This window comes from Rhododendron vialii, chromosome 1a (assembly GCF_030253575.1).
Source record: "Rhododendron vialii isolate Sample 1 chromosome 1a, ASM3025357v1".
NCBI classification, from domain to species: Eukaryota; Viridiplantae; Streptophyta; class Magnoliopsida; order Ericales; family Ericaceae; genus Rhododendron; species Rhododendron vialii.
In genome coordinates this window covers 47,721,930-47,742,543 of record NC_080557.1, presented here as the reverse complement: position 1 = coordinate 47,742,543, position 20,614 = coordinate 47,721,930, and the positions used below count along the sequence as shown (strand labels likewise).

The 20,614-nt window shown below is 37.7% G+C and overlaps 1 protein-coding gene, 1 long non-coding RNA gene and 1 pseudogene across 3 annotated transcripts; 2 read left to right on the top strand and 1 right to left on the bottom strand.

Annotated features, from left to right (window-relative positions):
* Nucleotides 1-159: 159 nt before the first annotated feature.
* LOC131332347 (isoamylase 2, chloroplastic-like) lies at nt 160-7,820 on the top strand (annotated as a pseudogene).
* Nucleotides 7,821-12,652: 4,832 nt separating this feature from the next.
* On the top strand, nt 12,653-20,380 carry LOC131322802 (RNA-binding protein BRN1-like). 2 transcript variants are annotated; one of them, XM_058354283.1, is made up of 9 exons: nt 12,653-12,914; nt 13,077-13,159; nt 16,406-16,457; nt 16,635-16,760; nt 16,860-16,939; nt 17,718-17,900; nt 19,315-19,660; nt 19,759-19,902; nt 19,979-20,380. In XM_058354283.1, exons 1-9 carry the CDS (start codon nt 12,746-12,748, stop codon nt 20,104-20,106), a joined length of 1,311 nt encoding a protein of 436 aa, XP_058210266.1. In that variant the 5' UTR covers nt 12,653-12,745; the 3' UTR covers nt 20,107-20,380. The 2 variants fall into 2 exon arrangements, with proteins under 2 accessions (XP_058210266.1, XP_058210275.1); XM_058354292.1 differs by lacking the exons at nt 12,653-12,914; nt 16,406-16,457 and having other exon boundaries at nt 13,096-13,159.
* Nucleotides 14,444-16,377, bottom strand: LOC131322811 (uncharacterized). Its single transcript, XR_009198971.1, has 2 exons — nt 15,634-16,377; nt 14,444-15,185 (listed from the first exon to the last, which is right to left on the bottom strand). It is a non-coding gene; the product is annotated as an uncharacterized LOC131322811 (long non-coding RNA).
* Nucleotides 20,381-20,614: the final 234 nt, after the last annotated feature.

Below are 20,614 nucleotides of genomic sequence, written 5' to 3'. Positions count from 1 at the left end.
AAAGTTTTAACAGCTTTAAAACTGAATTTTTTTTTTGAAGTATAGTTTTCAATTGTCCGCTCAAATTTTTCCAGACGAGTTAAATACAAGAAGCAAACACGGGACACTTCTCTAGGATTATAACTCTGGATTTGCCCACCAACTGAAATGCATTGGCGCATGTGTAAACGAGGTGATCTGCCTCATTCGTTGGTATGATAAACCCAATCTCTTTATGTTACATTAAGCTAGGAAATTAATAAAGGATAAATTTGGCAACACGGATCAACAAGGTAGAGAACCAAGTGCATCGTATGTCTTCTTTACTTACCCAAAAAGGCTGAGAGAGAGAGAGAGAGAGAGAGAGAGAGAGAGAGAGCCCATATAAACCCAATCAATTACTAAGCTAGACTGAATCACAAGAACCATTATAAACCCAATCAAATATCAAGTCCAACACCAAAAGAGAAAACAAGTCTCTAATTATTTGGTTACATTCAACACGGGATCCCAAAAAGACAGATCAAATTCTTATCATATTATTTTGTTATACCGTAATCATCTTCTTCTGATAATTTATCAAAAGTTTACTCAAATTGCTCTGGTTCCTCTTTGATTGTTGTTGCAGCTCACGTACTTCTTGTAGGTGGAGGAAGAAACTTGAAGAAGAAAATGATTTTAGGAAGACAGAGGAGAGATAGTTACCGAAAAAAAAAGAAAAAAACAGAGGGGAGAGAGAGAGAGAGAGAGTGTGTTTAGTCAGAGGGTATCACGTGACTACATGAGCTAAGCTAGCACTCCAGTTACGCCCCAAAACGGCGTCGTTTTGAGGCGCTGCTGTTTGCAGTGAATTCCCTTCACTGCAGGGACTTGGGACCCAACATTTTGATGCATTATCCTGTTGAACTATTCCCCGATGAATACACTTCGCATAATCTTCTTAATGGCAGAGCACTAGTACGTAACACAAATTGTATAAGCAGCGTGTGCAAAGATTATCCCTTTGAGTGAAACACATGAGAGGCTAAGAGGCCGAAATTGTGCAGAAGGGTATGCCGAAGGCAGAATCGGCATGCGCTATGAGTAATCAGTACATTACATTTAGTACAAAACGTTTGTCCAATTTGACCTTTTCCAAAAAGGACCTGCAGCGAGAAAGGGTGCATTTGCAATTGAGTGGTATTGGTTCTTAAGCCCTGTCATGCTCACTTTTGTCAAAATTTTAAGAAAATGAAAGCAATGAGCAACACTCTTCGAGTCCAGTCAGTTAAGGCACTTGCATTATTGTATGTAATATCATTGGTACAATAGGGTGAGACCTGAGAAAGCCCCGAGGAACGGAGGAAGGGAACCTGCAAGTTTTTGTTTAGAAGCTAAAACTAGCACAATTTTAGAAGGCTACGTGAAGCGTTGACATAATTGACTGACTCAATTTCCGTTGCAAGTCCAGTTTTGTGTAGATATTGAGTTGTTTGCTGCCATATGGAGTCATCCTACATGCATTTTGGTAATTATCAAACCAATCTCAATACAATTCTCATCGGTCTCCAAATCAGACCATGTACTCAAAGTTTGGACTGGCAATGAAGCCGATGAGTATCGAAGTACTGAACCTTTTGGTGATACTGTTGCGCTTGAAAGTCCGCCTGAAGAAACTCAATTGGAGAACGTTGACACTGAGCTACTAGATATTCCAGATTCTGTTGATGACATGGCACCTCAGAAGTTCGAAGACTACAAAGAAGAAGTAGTACTTGACAGTGATGATGAAGGAGTGCATGAAACTGAGACGGCGTGTTCCAAGGAGTTAACGTCCTGTGAACTTCAAAGTATAGTGGGAGGGGATGTTCTAGGCGCTCCTTGTGTGCGTAGTGAGGACTTTGTGGTGGGCTCTGTTGCATCTAGTCATAAGAATTGCACTGCAGGTCTGTACTTATTAATACAGCTTGTGGTATTTCTTTCTACGTTTTTGAAGGCCCTGCATTCTTTTTGCAGCCTGGTCCTAGGGACTCACTCATTCAGTGTTATATAAAATGTGATTGAAGCACTCAAGCATACCGGCCTCCTTTACCTCGGATTAAATCAGGGTGAGTTACTCAACATTGTGTTTGCGTCTTTAATTCTCTTTCTTTCACTTTTATTGGTTAAGTCTGAATGTTTCATTAGTCAAATAACATAAAGCGCTTGGTGCACACACACACAAACACATAGCTTACGGGGAATATGTTGGAATCCATTGCTATTGGCAAACCAGTAGTGCGATACAATTATAGCTTGGTAGTTGTGGCCAAGCAAGCTGTTTTACTGTTGACAAGAATTACAACCTGAGTGCTTAGCGAAAAAAAAAAAAAATATTTTCAACTTGAGGGATTGCCAAAATGGAAAAGGCCAGTGGTCGAAGAAATCACCTTGGAACTGGACGTTAACGGTTGAATGATGTCCAGTGGTCGAAGGCCGTTGGTTGCCTGTCAATCTGCTGGATATTATCCACTTGAGCTTGATTAACAATCATTGGACCTTGTTCTTTTAATCTTCTGGGGTAGGTTATTCTTGGAGTGTATTCCCTCTTCAAGTCATCCCGGTCGCCAAGGAGGCGGTCGATTTCTTTCTCCAGAAGTGATCGCTGTGGCGAAGTCATTAGTTGGTTCTGGGTTCTAGAGTTTTAGAGTTTTGTCGAAGAAAACTGCAATCTCCAAGTTTTCTGTCCCAGAATATCACTTTCTTTCACATACTCAAACAAGAACCTTGAATTAGGTATTCCTTGAATGGCGTTTGTTTGTTTGTTTGAGTACTTGAACGAGGTATTCCTTTTCCGAAGCCAGAACTGGTTTCCAAAACCTTACTGTGTCAAGATGCTGATACCTTGAAAAGGATCGAACCTTTTCGACTTGTGTTTAGTATGAAAACAGAGTTCAATGCATCGAAAGAGAGATTGCAATCCAATTTGCAGTTGACAATAGGTGTCATTGCAATCTTGACATCCTCTTGGTAACAATTGGCAACAGGGAAAAAGCTTAAGGCTATTTTGACTGGAATTAGTAGCTTGAAAATCAAAGGAAAATTTTTTTGGAAATTTTTTTGTTTGAGTTCTTGGTAACAGGGGGCGATGTTAGTAGATGCAAGTTACTGATTCCAGTAGAAGTAGCCTTAAGCTTTTTCCCTGTTGCCAATCGTTACCAAGAGGATGTCAAGATTGCAATGACACCTATGATCAACTGCAAATTGGATTGCAGTCTCTCTTTCGATGCATTGAAATCTAACTCTATTTTCATACTGAAACAAGCCGAAAACAAGTCGAAAAGGTTCCATCCTTTTCAAGGTATCAGCTGTCTTGACACAATAAGGTTTTGGAAACCAATTCTGGCTTCGGAAAAGGAATACCTCGTTCAAGTACTCAAACAAATAAACACCATTCAAGGAATACCTAATTCAAGGTTCTTGTTTGAGTGTGTGAAAGAAAGTGATATTTCTGGACAGAAAACTTGGAGATTGCAGTTTTCTTCGACAAAACTCTAGAAAACTCTAGAACCCACTTCTTCCATCAAATTCTCCAACTTAGAGAGAGAACGGGAAATATCGAGAAATCTTATTCAAGAACCTTAATAATTATTCGAGAAATCTTATTCAAGAACCTTAATAATTATTGTAATAATTATCGGGAAATAATTATTGTGATAATTATTTTATCACAATAATTATCTTATACAAGAACCTTAATGGTTACTACTATTTCACAATAATTATCTTCTTTGAAAAATCTTATTCAAGAACTTTAATAGTTACTTTTCACAATAATTATAATCTTATGTCGAGAAAAATCAATTTTAATTATAAATTACAATCACTATGTTTACGTTATCTAGTTTCCACAATAATGAGCTAACAATGTGGACTGTTTGATTTTATTAAGACGGTTAAATAATCAAATTGGAATGGTTTGATGAATGTGATGAAGTGATAAAATAATTTGAAACTAATGTAGTTAACCAATAAATTTAGACTGTTCAATATGATTAATTTTTTAATTCAATTTGATCAATATGACATTATTAGATCAGAGGAGTTAAATATCTTATGATTACGTACTTGTCTATATCCAATGAATCTCTTGTTTTGGCAACAATGCTAAATATCGCAAGACTCTTGATATCTTAATGGTTTATATCAAAATTATTTTTTAAAATATAGTAATTGGTAACGGCGGGAGCCTCGTGCATTGGATTTGCCCTTCGGTAATTGGTAACGACATAATTAGAATTTGTACAATTTTTTTTTCAAAGGCTAGAGAATAATTTTATTGATGAAATCATTTATATAATACTACTCTATCTAAGAAGGGAGGGGGCTTTTTGAAAATACCCCTCACAAACTAACTTTTTGGCCTTTTTAAGGGTTGCGATTGAGTTGGAAATTTTAGCCAACGGCCAATTATATTTTAAATTTTTTTTTTGGAAAAGCCAAAATTGGGCCAAACTCACACCCTACTCTCCATGTGATTACAAATCCCGATCAACCTTCGTTGTGCGGTCGACAAATACTCAAGAAATTCAGAGACCCATTTGGGCCATTACCCACATTCTTTTTCCAGCTTCTTCTACTTCTCATATTACAGCTTTGATTGGCAAGTCTCAAACTCTCTGTTAGTTTCCATCGCAGTTGCTTACTCCTACTTCTCAGTCTAGTTGAAAATATATTTATAATTACACAAAAAAAATTTAGTATGATGTTTGAGTTAGATTAACTGGATTGATTGCGACATGATGCGGTAATCAAAATTTATAATGCGTTAAAAATTCAAAAGATCAGATTTTGTTCTTTGTAGGGCCAGTTGGGCTTCTTCCCAGGGCTGGCCCTGCTTATTTTTTTTGGGTAATTAAAAAATGTCAGTTTTGAGAAAAAGTTTTCACACCATCTGTTGTGGCTGAAAAATATACAATTCCACCCCGTCTAAAGGAAATTTTTTAGGATATAAAACAGTTATTTGTACCACCCTCTCACATGGAATGGGTCCCATTTCATGTGAGATGAGCAATACAAAAAACCGCTGTATCTAATTTTTCCTCCACCCAAAGAATGCCTCTGGGGTTTTGGTTTCTCTTACTACGGAGTACTTTGTTTCTATAACAATATACTTCTTGGCCTCGATTGTTTTAACAATGGCAGTTTTAGGGCTATGGGAATTTAAATCCATTATTGTGGCATTTGGATGATTCTGTTGAATCTGACTTCAAAGTGTATAGATGGAATTAGCTTATTTGGTTTAGTTTTCAGTAATTGCATAGTTGTACCGAAAAGGGAGTTTACAATGTAGTTCAATACGTGCATTGCAAAATGCAAATCATACTATATTAGTTTGGACTTTGGTGCTTCGAGCAATATTTGACATATTAGCATCCGCTTGTGTGTTATTGAATGTCAATCAAATCAGAGTAGATCCATTTCCTCCAGTTCTTGTATATGTTCCTGCATAAAACTCGAGCCCACTCCACTAGTTTCTTTTGTAGTAACGACATAATTTCAAATCAGGACTATTAGGTCAAACTTTGATCCATAATCTTTACTTGGTGAGATCAATTGTGGTCAAAATTGGCCAATACTAACTGCTATTTGTGTATGCACTTTCGTATTGTGTAATGACTTGCTTTGAAGCTAATTCCTGTAGTGATGTAATTCCTGGTTTCTTAGTTAATCTTCTGCTGGATTGCCACATGGCAACTCTTCTTCTACACGTTGTCATGATACGATCCCATTTTGTTGCCTGTGGAGGCGCTGAATCATCTAAACTTATAGCTCCTGCCCATTGTGTATGTGGGAAAAGAGTGACACATTGCATAGAGAAAACGGACAAGGGAAGAAGCATTGTCTGTGGAGAAGTTAGAGCCTAAGGAACAGAAGCTTTTCTTTGTTGCCGCAATTTCAGAGTATTTGCTACATCACGCATTTCTCTTGCCCAAAATGTGGAAAGACCTGCTGCTTACCTATTTAGGACAGAAATTGGTGGTCATGCGAAGGTACTTGTCAGAAAGAATAATGTCAAATACAGCGTGCACGTTGAAGTGTTATCCCTGCAAATACACAGAAGCGAGGATAAGCTGGTAATGAGTTGGGTTATATTCAGATCTGATTCATTGCATTTTATGCCTTTGGACTTTCAAAGTTCAACTCCAGATGCCAAATCCACTACTGTTGAAACCCCGTTTGTGCAAAAATCTCTAGGTACGGTTGCAGTTGAGTTGGATTTCGAAGTGAGTTTAACGCCATTCTCTCTCTCTCATTTCTCTTGAAGTGTCCACCGGACGGTGATTCAAAAAGCTCAGTGCTCAGAAGCCATAGAAAGTCAAACTTCTGTGTGCCTGTTGGTCTTGGTTCAGGGTATCCTGCTCCATTGGGTCTTTGCTTTGCAGCTGATGGTTGTGTCAATTTCTCCCTTTTCTCGTGAAGTGCAGAAGGTGTGGTTCTGTGTTTGTATGATGACACAAAGGCAGAACAAACCGCATTGGAGATCGACCTTGATCCTTATGTCAATTGATCAGGTGACATTTGGCACATCTCAATGGACAATGCACTGCCCTTTGTCAGCTATATATGGATATCGATGCAAGGGGGGAATTACTGAAAAGGGGGACAAATTACTCACGAAGCATGTTCTTTTGGATTCATAATTTCATATGCTAGAATCATTGAGAATTCTCATTTGGGTTTAAACTCAAAAAGTCTTGGAAAAATAGACAAAGAACCTCCTTTTAATTGGAGAGGTAATATTCGTCCTTGTATACCAATGGAGAAACTAGTGGTTTATTGGGTAAACTTGGGACGTTTTACTAAGCACAAGTCCAGTGGGTAACCCGATAATGTTGCAGGGACCTTCTTCGGCATTTCTGAGAAGGTGAACCATTTAAAAAACCTTGGGGTGAATGCTATCTTATTGGAACCGATTTCCCTTTTGATGGGAAGAAGGGGCCTAATTTCCCATTTCATTTCTTTTCGCCAATCAACCTATTTGGGCGTTCTGGTGATCCGGTAGCCACTAGTAGTTCAATGAAAGAGACGGTGAAGAAATTGCATGCAAATTGGATAGAGCTTCTTGTAGAGGTGGTTTTCACCCATACCGCTCATGATTGTGCACTAAGAGAAATTGATAACTCATCCTATTATCATTCCAGTGGAGATGAAGATCCGGGAACCAAAAACGCTTCGAATTGTAACTATCCTATTGTCCAACAGATGATTTTAGATAGTCTGCGTTAGTGGGTAGTTGAGTTTCACGTCGACGGCTTTTGTTTCATCAATGCTTCGTCGCCGTTGAAAGGGTTTCATGGTTAACTCCTGTCTCGCCCTCCTTTGGTTTACGCAGCTTTTGATCCAATACTCTCGGAAACCAAGGTCATTGGGGATTATTGGGACCCACATGACATGACATCGAAGGAAATCGTTTTTCCTCAGTGGAAGAGATGGGCTGAAATAAACACAAACTTTAGTGACGATGTGAAAAATTTCTTGAGGGGTGAGGGTCTTCTTAGTAACCTTGCGACACGGCTTTGTGGGAGTGGGGATATGTTTCTTCTAAATGGGAGACCACCAGCTTTCTCTTTCAATTTCATTACCAGAAATTTCGGCCTCCCTCTTTATGGATTTGGTCAGCTTCAGCAGCAGCGAGTTGCTTTGGTCAGCTTCCGCAGCTGCGAGTTGGCTTCCTCGGAATTGAGTTGGAATCGTGGGGAAGAAGGTCCACAAATAATACTACTGCAGTACTGGATGGACGACTGAAACAAATCCGTAATTTTCTCTTAAACATTAATCAGGAGCCGCAAACATTTTTAAAATTCCTTGTAGTACAATGAAACGACGGGAAGTATTTGTCGTTTAGTGTTTGATTCACTGCTCGCGTGGCGATTGCGGGTGAAATTAGCAGTACTTTTCTACTGTACTAGTTTATTAACGGAAACGAGAATAAATTGAAGGGTATTGGATTGGCTGGAACTTGGCGGGACAGCCTGGCATACTTGTCCTTCGCGCCTCGATTTCCATATGAAACTCCGATTTTGCCATTTTCCGTGGTTGTAAATTGGTCGGGAGTACCACGTAGCGGTATTTCTGGATTATTGTATAATTTCACCTTTTTTTTTTTGTCTGACGGATGGTGCTGTGCAAAGTTGGACTGTTCGTCTCGGCAATCAATGGTGAGGATTGCCGAGACGGTTGGACAGTTGAGATTATGCACAATACCGAGTAATCTGGACCATTGATTAGAGAGACGGACGGTTTAAATGTGCACAACACCAATTACACCCACCACATCATCACTTTCATGACGGTGACGTAATCGGACATGCCACTGTGTTAATAGCCCTCTCCCCGACACAATAACCGCCTAGCTAGCTTCCACAAGAAACATTTATATAGTATTTTCCATTTCTAAGACTACGTATGCAATACAAGCGGTTCAAAAAAAAAAAAGACTACGTATGCAATACACGTTTAATCTGATTCGATAAAAATTTAACTAAAGCAGATGAACAAAATTAATAAAGCAGATGAACAAAATTAAGTGGAGTGTGAAAAAAGTAGGAACCAATGGATCAACATCATTTGAATGTTTGCCAATAAATAAATAAATAAATAACATCAATAGAACATTAAAGCATTTTGGTGGAAAAAGTCCCAATTTCTTCTCTCTCTTTTTTTGGTACAGGCCATATCCAGACTCCACAGAGAGAGAGAGAGAGAGAGAGAGAGAGAGAGAGAGAGAGAGAGAGAGAGAGAGAGAGAGAGAGAGTGTGTGTGTGTGTGTGTGTGTGTGTGTTTTACAAGCCATATCCTTGAAAATTTCCCTCCCAATTCTCATTGAATTACTAGAGGATGCTATAAGTGTTTTGTTTCATAAAATTATTGAGTTGATCATGTGTAATTAGGGCACATTCATCTTGTATAACTCACCATCCATTTTTTTTTCTTGAATAGAAATTATTCGACCATTTGACTAAAGATGCCCTTTTTTTTTTTTCTTGATCGAATCATTTATATGTATTATTTATCAAGTAGATTATTTATATAGTAATATAAAACTAAGTTTATCCGGCATTAGTAGTTCTATAATTTGATAACATTTTTTTCCGAATAGTGATGACCTATTATACGATTTGAACAATAAATTATAATAAAAAAAAGGCCCAATCACATAGCTATGGATGTTCGAGTAATTAAAAATATGTCCCAATCACATACCTATAGATGTTCGAATAATTTCATCATTTTCTATGCAGAACACGTTTGATGGACCCTCTAAAATGAACGATAGAATCAATAAAGAAGATATATATGGAGATTGGAGACCCTTTAGTCAAAAGATATTATCTAGTTAGTTCAATTTAAGGAGAGGAACCAAAACTTGGCCAAGTCCCATGTGGTTTTTATAGATTGACAAACTGGCATGTTAGTGACATGTGCCTTTTTTTCTCAAAAGTTATACAGGTACTGATTAAGACCTTAATTAATTAATTGTAATTAAAGAGAGCGGATAGGAAAAATAATGTAGTAATTAAGAGATCGGATATGATAGTTTTGGGTAGCAATGATACAGGGAGGGGTAGACTTAAATTGACATTATATGATGTGGTGCGTAACGATATGAGTATAGTAGGTTTGTGTGAACAAGAGGTCCTTGATAGAGCTCAATGGAGGAAAATGATTCATGTAGCCGACTCCAAATGATTGGAGCACAAAGATCGGTTTGGTTTGGTTAATTAAAGTTTGTTGAACATGAATTGGTGCTCATCAATCAATGGTCCAATGGGGAAGCAAGCTAATTAATTTGCTTGGGTATAGTATAAAGGATGCCCCTGGGCACACTATAGGGTATTATTTTAACAGAAATGCTAGGGACAAGGAAAATTTATCTCGAAATTATCCCGAAAAGATCAACTAGTGGTTGAGATTTACTTTGATGTGTGTGACACAATCATCAAAGTGATTCTCAACCATTGATTGCTGTTTTCGAGGTACTTTCGGGGTAAGTTTTCTTTGTACCTAGCATTCCTCTTATTTTAATTATACATTAATTACATTTTGTTATACTCATCCCAAAACCTATTAATAACCACATTGAAAATACAATTAAATCATTCATCAAAAGAAGTTAAAAAGTTTATTGATTGACAAAAATGACTACAACTCTTTATATTTCTCTATCTATATCTATAAAATGAGAACAGCAAAAAGGACGAAAAGTGGAAAAATGGGAATCCCGCCACTTTTTTTTTTTTTTTTTTCCACCAAATGTATGATTTTTTTTTTTGAGTTACTTGAAAAGATCGATTTTTCCCCTACATACTTGATGGAGAGTTTTTATTTTATTTTATTAATATTTTGGCTAGATCATGGTATTGCATTATGTAGGAGAATAGATGGAATGTTTGAGTCATAGTTAAACTAAATGAAAAAAAAATGTTCTTTCCAATGTTAAATCAAATGATGAAGAGTTTTTTTCCTTACAATTTTAACTATCCAGTTATTTGATTTCCATATATTATACAAAAAAATTGTTCTGATTCTTAGTATTGTCATTAAAAAATGGTATTACAAACATTTATGAGTAGTTTAGAAAATAGTAGTGAAAAGTAATATTTTATGAGTACCCATAAACACAACTCATGAATTAAGTATATTTATTGGACCTAAACCATTTAAAAAAAACCCTAAACTAGTGCTCAGGGGCACCTATTAGCGGACCGATTCCTTATTAGGCATAATATTGTTGGTGCCGACAAACTGTTAAACGATGTTTCTTTTGTGTCAGGGATAAATCAAATACTCCTCCCAACGGTCGTTAACTTCAGAAGAATTCTACATTAGTAGTAGGTAGTAGTTGTACTATATATACAGCTAAGCAGAGCATCAAGCCAGCTTGTGAGCTGTATCAACAATTAATATTGGGCTACATTTGGATGCCAGTAATTTTTTGTTGGAGAAATTTGATTCCTAATAATTCAATACTTGAAGTAATTTTACTCTGATATTTGGATTAATTCAGTAAACGCATGCGGGAATAAGTTATTTTGAAAATTTATTAGAGGTAAACATTTCTTTTTATTGTGGAAGTGAGCTAGGAATATAGAATTACCGTGGGAATGAGAGAGATCATGCTTTTCTACTTAGTTTGGGAATGTGATTCCCCGATTGAAAATGTCATCAGGAATTACATTCGTATTCCAATTAGTTCCAAAGCCTACGATCATTAAGTGGAGTGGTAGCCCCGGTGGTAGGCGCCGCACCATCTACTCTGATGCATTTGATTGACGTTCATTTCTCACTAACTACAACTAAAGCTGCTAACTTTTGCCAAGAAAAAAAAAACATAGGAATAATGAATATTACATTCACATATCTCCTAAAAACTACTATCATCCGAATTGAGCCGTACATTCATTACGGTAGTTGCTACACATTCACACTTTTCATTTGTAGTTCTCGATGTTCAAAATCATCTATGCAAAAGATTAAGGTAATAGAACACTGATAAGCATCGAATCGGAGTCGTTGAATTATAGTCCTCAATGTACAATTCTCCTATGTAAAAAAACAAAGTACGTATCATGTTTATTTTAAGAGTAATAGACAATCAAATATTAACCTAATTTCTTGCATCAATGATTCAGATATCAAAATTCCAAAAGTATATGGTTTAAATCACCATAAACAATCGAGACACATACAAAAGAATTCCACCTTAAGACACGTGAAAAATAACACGAATAAAAGAAAAGAATTTCGTCGCCAATAAAACTATGGGTGCATTATTTGGTGTACACCAAATACACACTCCGCGTGGCGAGACTCATCTCGAGGTCCCACGCAAATGATCGGAGTTGATAATTTATTTGAAATGTATTCTTAAGGATTCATGTAAAATTCAGCTCAATCAAATACCAATAAGAGATTGATTAGTTATTTGCTCAATTTTCTGACTAGAAATTGAGCACATAATCGACCAAGTTCTTATCGATATTCGACCAAGCTAATTTTTTTATATAGATTTAAAAAAAAAGTATTTTAAACAAATTAAGCACTTTTGATCATTTATGTGGAATCCCGAGGTGAGTCTTCTAACGTAATGTGCAAATGGTGTACTCATGGAAAGGAAAAAATTTTGGGTGCCATGTGAGTACCACGTAAATGTGCCCATGTGATGCCCAAGCAGCCCATCCAGGCTGTCCAAAAGTGTGTTGGACAGTTCAGATTGAAAATATTTTTCTCATTTTCTTCTTTTAAAATACGAACCATCCAAAATTAAAATGAATGATCTGGATGCATCAAGCGGACTCCAACTGATACCCACCCGAAGGTGAAAAATTTCTCCATGAAAGGACTCTTTCATTACAACAGTTCTTGTGTAAGTCAAAGATCTTCAGTACGCTGTCCGTCCCCAGAGTCCAATTCCGGCCGTCTGTCTGTCCAATTATAGTCAACCCAAAAGGGCACTTTCTCATATACACCAAAAACTAGGGGCATTCTCATAGACTAATACGCTTTTTATATAATAATAACTAGAGTATACTCCTATTAAAAGTTCCGTGAGGATCCAAACTTGCCATCTAGATAGGCCCCATTCAATTTTCTCACCCAACAGGCATCCAACTAGCGAAGGAAGACTCTCAGACGACGGAGAGAGAGAGAGAGAGAGAGAGAGAGAGAGTTTTGGCGGTGTCTCGAAAGACAAGGGGGGAGAGAGAGAGAGAGAGAGAGAGAGAGAGAGAGAGAGTAGACATTGATGGCGGAAGGGCAGGAATTACGGGACCGAAGCGAAGAGAGTGTGAAGTTATTCGTAGGTCAAGTGCCCAAGAGCATGACCGAGGACCAACTCCTCGCAATGTTCCAGGAGTTCGCTCTCGTTGACCAGGTCAACGTCATCAAAGACAAGGCCACTCGAGCCTCGCGAGGTCCGAATCTCTTCTCTCTCTTGCATTCTCGAATCTCCCTTCGATTCCGGATCGCAATGTGCGATTCGAGTGGTTTCTTGAGTCCCGTTTCCGTTCCGTGATTTTTAGCGTCTCGACTGCGTTTCTTGAAGCCCTAATTTTGGTGATTTGGTTGTGTTGCAGGGTGTTGTTTTGTTATATGTCCGTCGAGGCAAGAGGCCGACAAGGCGGTGGATGCGTGTCATAATAAGACAACTCTTCCAGGGGTTAGAACTACCAATCTGATCTTTATCCCTTTTGTGTTTTACTAACAAAGTTTCACTGCATTAATTGAAGTAGAAGTCTACATTGATTGAACAAGATAGAAGAATTTGATCAATGTTTGGATATTCTGTCTTATTCCAAAATTTTCTATTTTGGGCAATCACTTATTCCCTCCGTCCCAATTCTGCTATGTGGATATTCTCTCTTTTTGCCCCCTTCTTGTTTGAAATAAAGTAACTTTTCAAAGAAGTTGAAGTAAATAGTTGTAATTCTTTTAAGTGTAATTATTGTGTTCCTTAAAATAGTTAGATTTTCAAGATTGGATAAACAAATTTGGACGGAGGAAGTAATATTTCTTCTTCTGAGAATGACACTTGCTTTGTAGTACTCATTTAGTGTTAATTCCCAGTTGGCTGCATTGTTCTTGTAAGTACTTTGACACATTGATATAGCAAGGCCTGTGACTTTCCTTGTACCTATACTGAAGTTGACTGTTGTGTGTTTGGTTTTTAGTGTGAGTCTGAAGTGGACATTGGTGTGAAGGTGTAGTAAGCATAGTTGTTAAAAACCTACGATACGTATCTTACGATTTGTATCGTCTCATTTGGGGAACGACACGTATCCCATCATGTATCCTTTTTGTTTAAAAATCCTACGATACCACCGCGTATCCTACGATTTATATGCGTATCCTAATTCTGTACGTATCCTACGATTACTTATTCGAAAAAAGTCGGACCTTATTTTGAAGAAGCGGAACCCTAAATGCATTAATTTAAATTTAAACCGTTTGATCTAATTATGACATCTTTCAAACCCTTTGATAGAAATTCAACCTCAATGTAGGTCTTGTATAAAAGAAAGAACCATACTTCGATTATATTTTGTCTTACTTTTCTTTTCCTAACAAAGGGAACATAAAACCTTAATGTAATAGGCCCCAATTGAGAGACTTGAAATTTTGCATCTTAATTTTTTTTAAATGTAAGCATAGTTTGTTGGTGTTATTAGGTGTATTTACTTCTTAATTATATTTTAATTGTGATTAACGTTGTTGAAATATAAACTAAATTTAGTATTTTGACAAAGCTCCAATTGACAAAATCCAAATATGATAGATATTATTGAAAAAGATATAAATATCTAGTTTTAGAAACTCTAAAATATCTAGCTCTAAAAGCTCTAGAATATTCTTGTGAAATATCTAGAGGTTTTTTTTTTTGCGAAAATTAGTCTCATGTGTAATTCTAGAATTACCTCAAAGTTTATCTTGTATGGAAATATCCCAAAAATATTGTCCAACTACACAATAAAAACTTCTACTCTTCTAGCAAATGTATCTCAAGATACACGATACGTATCTTGATACGTACTATATAAGTGAAAAAATGATACACAATACGTATTCTGATTTGAAAACATTAGTAGTAAGTAGAAGATTTCTTATTTAAAGGTGACTACGTTTGTAACTACTAATATACCGCCCACCACCTGTCACCAACCCCACACATTCAGTGATACCACCACCTGCGTCCCTCGCCCGCCACCCACCATTATACCGCCACTGCAACCTATGGCGGATATATGATTTTTGTCTAGCAGGGGCCCAAACCACATGAATTTTATATTGACAATAAAAGTGTATTTAATAAGTATATATTGCTACTTTCAAGGTCCAAGGAAGAGACGAGATTGAGTGTATGTACATAGCCACCATTCACTTTTATACACGACCTAAAAATGATTGATAACTTGAATTTTTAGGGATTATTACCATACATATAGGAAGTTCAAGAAAATCTCTTCACTCAAGGGATTTGCAGGGGCCAATCCAATAGAATTTTTCTAAATTAACTTGAAAAACTAGTATAGTATGTGAAAATATTTGGAGTTGTGTAGGGTCCCAGGCACCCCTTGTGTCCACCGCTGACCGCAGCCCTATCACCATTCTTTACCTCACCATCCCATTACCCCCTATCGCCACCACTACCATTCCTTGCAAACTTGTTGTAAGAAGGCTACGACAACCTATGTAGCACCGACACTCCAAAAGGGCGCCGTGTCCACGTATTGGACACGGGGACACGACGGGGACACACGGGGACACGTATTGGACACGCCACGTGGCGTGTCCAATAATTTTTATTATTTTTTGATAGGGGACACGGCTGGGGACACGGCTAGGGGTCAAATTGTAATATTTTTAAAATTTTTGGGGGTTAATATGAAATTATTCAAAACATTTGGGTTAAACTGTAATTTTTCCTTTGAAATTTTTTTATACAATTTGTGAAATTATTCATATACAATGGTTTATAATTATATATATATTTATATATATATATGTAAATATATTTATTTTTTATTTATTTATACACGTGGCGTGTCCCCCGCCGTGTCCGTATCCCCATTTTTTTAGAATTGCCGTGTCCCGTGTCCGTATCCGTATCCGTGTCCGTGCTACATAGACGACAACTGATGCCTGATGGGAAGCAATAGCCACTGGCTTGCCGATCAAAAAAGTTATTTGGGGGGTTGCTGCTGACTTGCTTAACCAGTTTTGGTAAATATGAGCTCTTGATTTTTCAAACATCACTGAAGTGAGAGATTGCCCAGACTAGCATTCACACCTGCCTCCCTTCCCCGCCCGCTACACCCCGTCACATCGCCACCTCACCCTACCATCATGAAAGCACCATTCCTTCACCTCCACCATCTCATAACTCCCTTATCACCAACACCACTATGCCTTGCAAAATCGATGTAAGAAGGTTACAACTCCTAATGCTCAATGGGAAGAAACTGATGGAAAGCAATACGCACTGACTTGCTGATTGAAAAAAAGTTTTCTTTTTTTGTTTGTTTGCAGCAGATTTGCTTAACCATGTTTGGTAATATGAGCTCTTGATTGTATTGCTTGGGACACAAGGCTCGGTTTGGTTTGGTTATGAGCTCTTGATTGTTAAATATCATAATACTGAATTGAGAGATTGTCCAAGCCAGTATTTACCGTAGAGCTTCAAAGAATGATTCTATACGCGTTCTCTCTTCCAGTGGCCAGATAATAATTGTGAATTATACAGTTGATCTGAACCTTGGAATGTATACAAACTTGATCTTACATATTGTTTAAGCATGAAACTCTTGGCAGTAGATTTATTTTTTTCAAACTTGCTTGTGTTTTGGACTCGAACTTGTGGGTTACATCTCTGATTTGAAGGCATCCTGTTCTTTTGTGTCCAATTCAGGCATCTAGTCCGTTGCAAGTGAAGTATGCTGATGGAGAATTGGAAAGGCTAGGTGTAATGTGATTTTCAGCGTTCTGTAAAATACTCCGTCCTTAATATCGTTATCACAAACTGTGCCTGTCCCAGTTCTCATTCTCCATCTTATCCTGATTTGCTAATCTACTGACCTATCATGTGTTATTCGTTCAAGTTGTTTTCACTGATAATTTTTTAATGTTCTATGATCCAGAACACAAACTTTTTGTTGGTATGCTTCCGAAGAATGTTTCAGATGCTGAGCTTTCTGCATTATTTTCTCAATATGGAACTGTTAAAGACTTCCAAATTCTTAGAGGTTCTCAGCAAACCAGCAAAGGTAAATTTATAGGTTTGACCTTTTGTCTTGTGATTGTACCACCAAAAACTAGGCTATGGATTGATCCCGGAACTTTCTTGATTATCTTCGTTGTTGCAGGCTGTGCTTTTCTGAAGTACGAGACAAAGGAACAAGCTCTTGCAGCAATAGAGGCACTCAGTGGGAAGCATAAAATGGAGGTTTGTGTTTATTATACTATCGATGGACAACTTTACATGTTGAATGTATTGATGTCAAAACTCGTCCTATTCCTGATCTGATGCTACTGGAAGATATCAGACTTGTTGATATGAAAATCATTTAGTTTACCTTCTGGAATATATCAGACTCTGCCACCCAAAGGCTGTCTTCTTGTTTATATATGACCCTACTGTCTTCTCAGTCTATGATGCTGTAGCAAGCCATGTGAGGGACCCTGGAAACAGGTGCACTTTGAGCATCAAGGTCATCGAGGGAACTAAATGGCTTGTATGCAGCCTTCTTTTTGAAAGGGCTATCAGACGGTGTAGCATCTCAGAGAAGCTATCTCATGATTTAGAGTCTTTTCGTCTGCCTTTAGACTAAGACTCCATGGATATTAGTACGTTTGTACCTTGAATGGATTCGGCCGGGCATAAAGTTAACAATTTGTCCTTCGATTCCTGGAACCATTGTCATTGTAAAATGTTGTGCACTTTCAAAATACTCTGCATGAACAGGTTTAAGTGAGTCCAGCTATGTTATGGTTTCTTAAGAAACGTGTTGAATTTTGCTTAAGTCGTAATTTATATTCTGCTCATTCTGAGGTTCCATTTACACCAAGGCCATGTAGATTTTGATGAGTTTCAAATGCGTAAAACTTTTCCCTTATGCCGTCTGTTGCCTTATTGTTTGTTTCGGACAATATATAACTGAAGGCAGTCAATTTTATTAAAGGCTCTTGTAAGCTGAAATATTCTTAGTTTTTTTCTGTATCAGGGCTCAAGTGTTCCCTTAGTTGTCAAATGGGCAGATACAGAGAAAGAAAGGCAAGCTCGGAGGGCTCAGAAAGGTCAAACAGAGGCTTCAAATATGCCCAATGCTAACTCTGCCCAACATCCGTCTATATACGGATCTTTACCAATGGGTTACATTCCCCCATACAATGAATACGCTTATCAGGTTTTGTCCTATTTTTAAATGGTTTATTTAACGTCATACCAGCATAAGCTAGGATGTTGAAGTGTGCTAGTCTATACATATTATAATAAAAGCGGGAACATGTTTTTCCTTCGTTGTTTGCGGAAGTCAAATTAATAAATGCTGATATAAGAGTGGGAACACGTTTTTACTTCGTCGCCCCACAATCGACTTCAATACCGTTTAATACTTTCTCAAGGGCAAGTGGGCCACCACCAAGTGGACACCCGTGCGACCTGGAATCCAAAACAAACTTAATACAATTTACAAACAGTGTTCAAAAGTTGTCCGCCTAGGCCGACTAGTCTAAGCCTAGGCGCTAGGCTGCCTAGGCAATGGTCTAACCCCTAGATTAGGCAGCCAACTAGTCGGCGCCTAGTCCTCACCTACGTGCTAGGTGGCCAACTAGTCGGCGCCTATGCGCTAGACATTCCTTTATGATTTTTGGAAACATTATTTACAAATACTAAGTCAATTTCTACTGTCAAGTGGGCCATCACATGTTATGAGTACTGCTCTAATGTGACTGGGCCACCTTCTGGCCTAAAGCGGGTCACATTGGCAGTGAAATATGTCATATAACGGAATTGAGAGCCATAAAATTTGACAAAAACTCTGAAATCACTCACACATACACAAACACTTGCAACTTACAAGATTGGTGGAACCCATGCACATGGCAGTGAAATATGGAAGCGATAATAGGTTTCATGAAATAATATTGAGAGATACAGTATATCTAATTAAGGGATCACTGTAGTGAATTGAATGAACATGGAAAGTGACAAAACTCAAAGGCCGTTCATGGAGGTGATCAAGATCAGTGATTGGAAAAATCGAATGGACTAAAATATTTGACAAGTTTGTGAGGAAATGTACTATGACAAGTATAACAAAGGCCGCTGAGGGAGAAATCGACAATGCTAATCAATCAAAAGACTGTAACTAGAATATGTGAGGGTGATAACAAAAAAATCGAAGAATGATAATGGAGGCAACTGACGATAGTAAGCGAGAAGATTAACAATTTCACTATGCAAGATGCTGTATATGAACAACGATTTACATTTTGTTTTGTAACATAGCCTGTCTATTGTACTTTTGGCAACGTTAGTGGTGGTTGACGGTGATGTCGGAGGTACTTTAACATATTCTCTTTCAACTTAATACCATCTTAGTTATTATAGTGCGGCCTGTACATAGGATATCAATGTCATCTACAATTACTGGAAATAACAATTAGATATTTAAAATAATGTTTCCCTTTATGTAGTACTATAGTTATCGTTAACAATTAGATATTTAAAACAATGTCCTCCTTTTGCTTGTTTTTTATTCTTCGTTGATAACAAAGTTTATAATGCACACGTTGAGTAATGTATGTTTGTCTTTGTAGGCTCCTGGAACTTATGGACTTATGCAGTATCGACTGCCACCAATGCAGAATCAACATGTTTTCCATAATGCTATTCGGCAGGTTAACCAGGGAAATCCGTTGCGTGGAGTCACACCCGATATCTCCCCTAATATGTCCCCTAGAAATTATGCTGTTCCATCGGCAAGTTATATGGGTTCTGCTTATCCAGTGGTACAAGGGCTCCAGTATCCTCTGGCATTTCCTGGTGGAATGATGAGCAGCAGGCCTTTAAGTGGTTCTACAGCTTCTGTACCACCATCAATTGTAAACAGTCAGACTGCAGCATCGCCAAGTGTTAGCGGAAGTTCTGGGGTTCAGATTGAAGGTTGTTGAAAATTTTCATCGAGAAGTTTGTTTTCCTTCTTGCTTTCGTAAGTTCTTTATGGTGTTTATTCATTTAACAAGAAAATGCTCTGAACCTAGGTCCACCTGGAGCTAATTTATTTATTTACCACATCCCTCAAGAATTTGGTGATCAAGAACTTGCGAGTGACTTTCGTCCATTTGGAACAGTCTTGAGTGCAAAGGTCTTTGTTGACAAAATAACTGGTCTCAGCAAGTGTTTTGGTAAGAATTTTCTAGTCTTTAGCTTGAACCTCTGAAGTGAGTTATTCTCGACCTCTGAAGCAGTTTGTGTTTGCAGGTTTCGTCAGCTACGACTCACCAGCTGCTGCTCAATCTGCAATTAACGCGATGAACGGCTACCAATTAGGTGGTAAAAAGTTAAAGGTTCAACTTAAAAGAGACAACAATCAGAATAAACCTTATTGATTCAAAGCTAAGCAACGTAAGGAGGCAAAACCCTTCAATAGATAGTCACATGCGACCCAGAAGTGGGTGTTACTGCCGTATAGCTACATTGGGGTGGTTTTGCGGCAGTACATGGCGATGTGCTACTCCATTCTACTTGTAGTTGACTCGTGGAATAGAAACCCAGAAACTTGTAATTTTGCCACTGCAAATTGTAATTTCTGTAACATGAATCTTCATTTAGTCATTGATTATCATTTTATTGATTCTTTCCTTCCAAAACATTGGTTGAGTATATAATTGTTCATTTTGAGTAGAACATCCATTGCCAAATAGCTTATGCCTTATTTCATACTCCCAACGACCAACAACACTCGTTTGCTTCCCTCCTATATGGAAGTTTGTTTTCTGAAGTATTACTACTACATTAGCTAGATAACTTCTGGAGGTTGATAGCCTGTGCGAGACCGTGAGCTCGAAGGCTTTTATTATCATTTTCTGCCCCTCTTTTATAAGAAGTTGTTCCCCA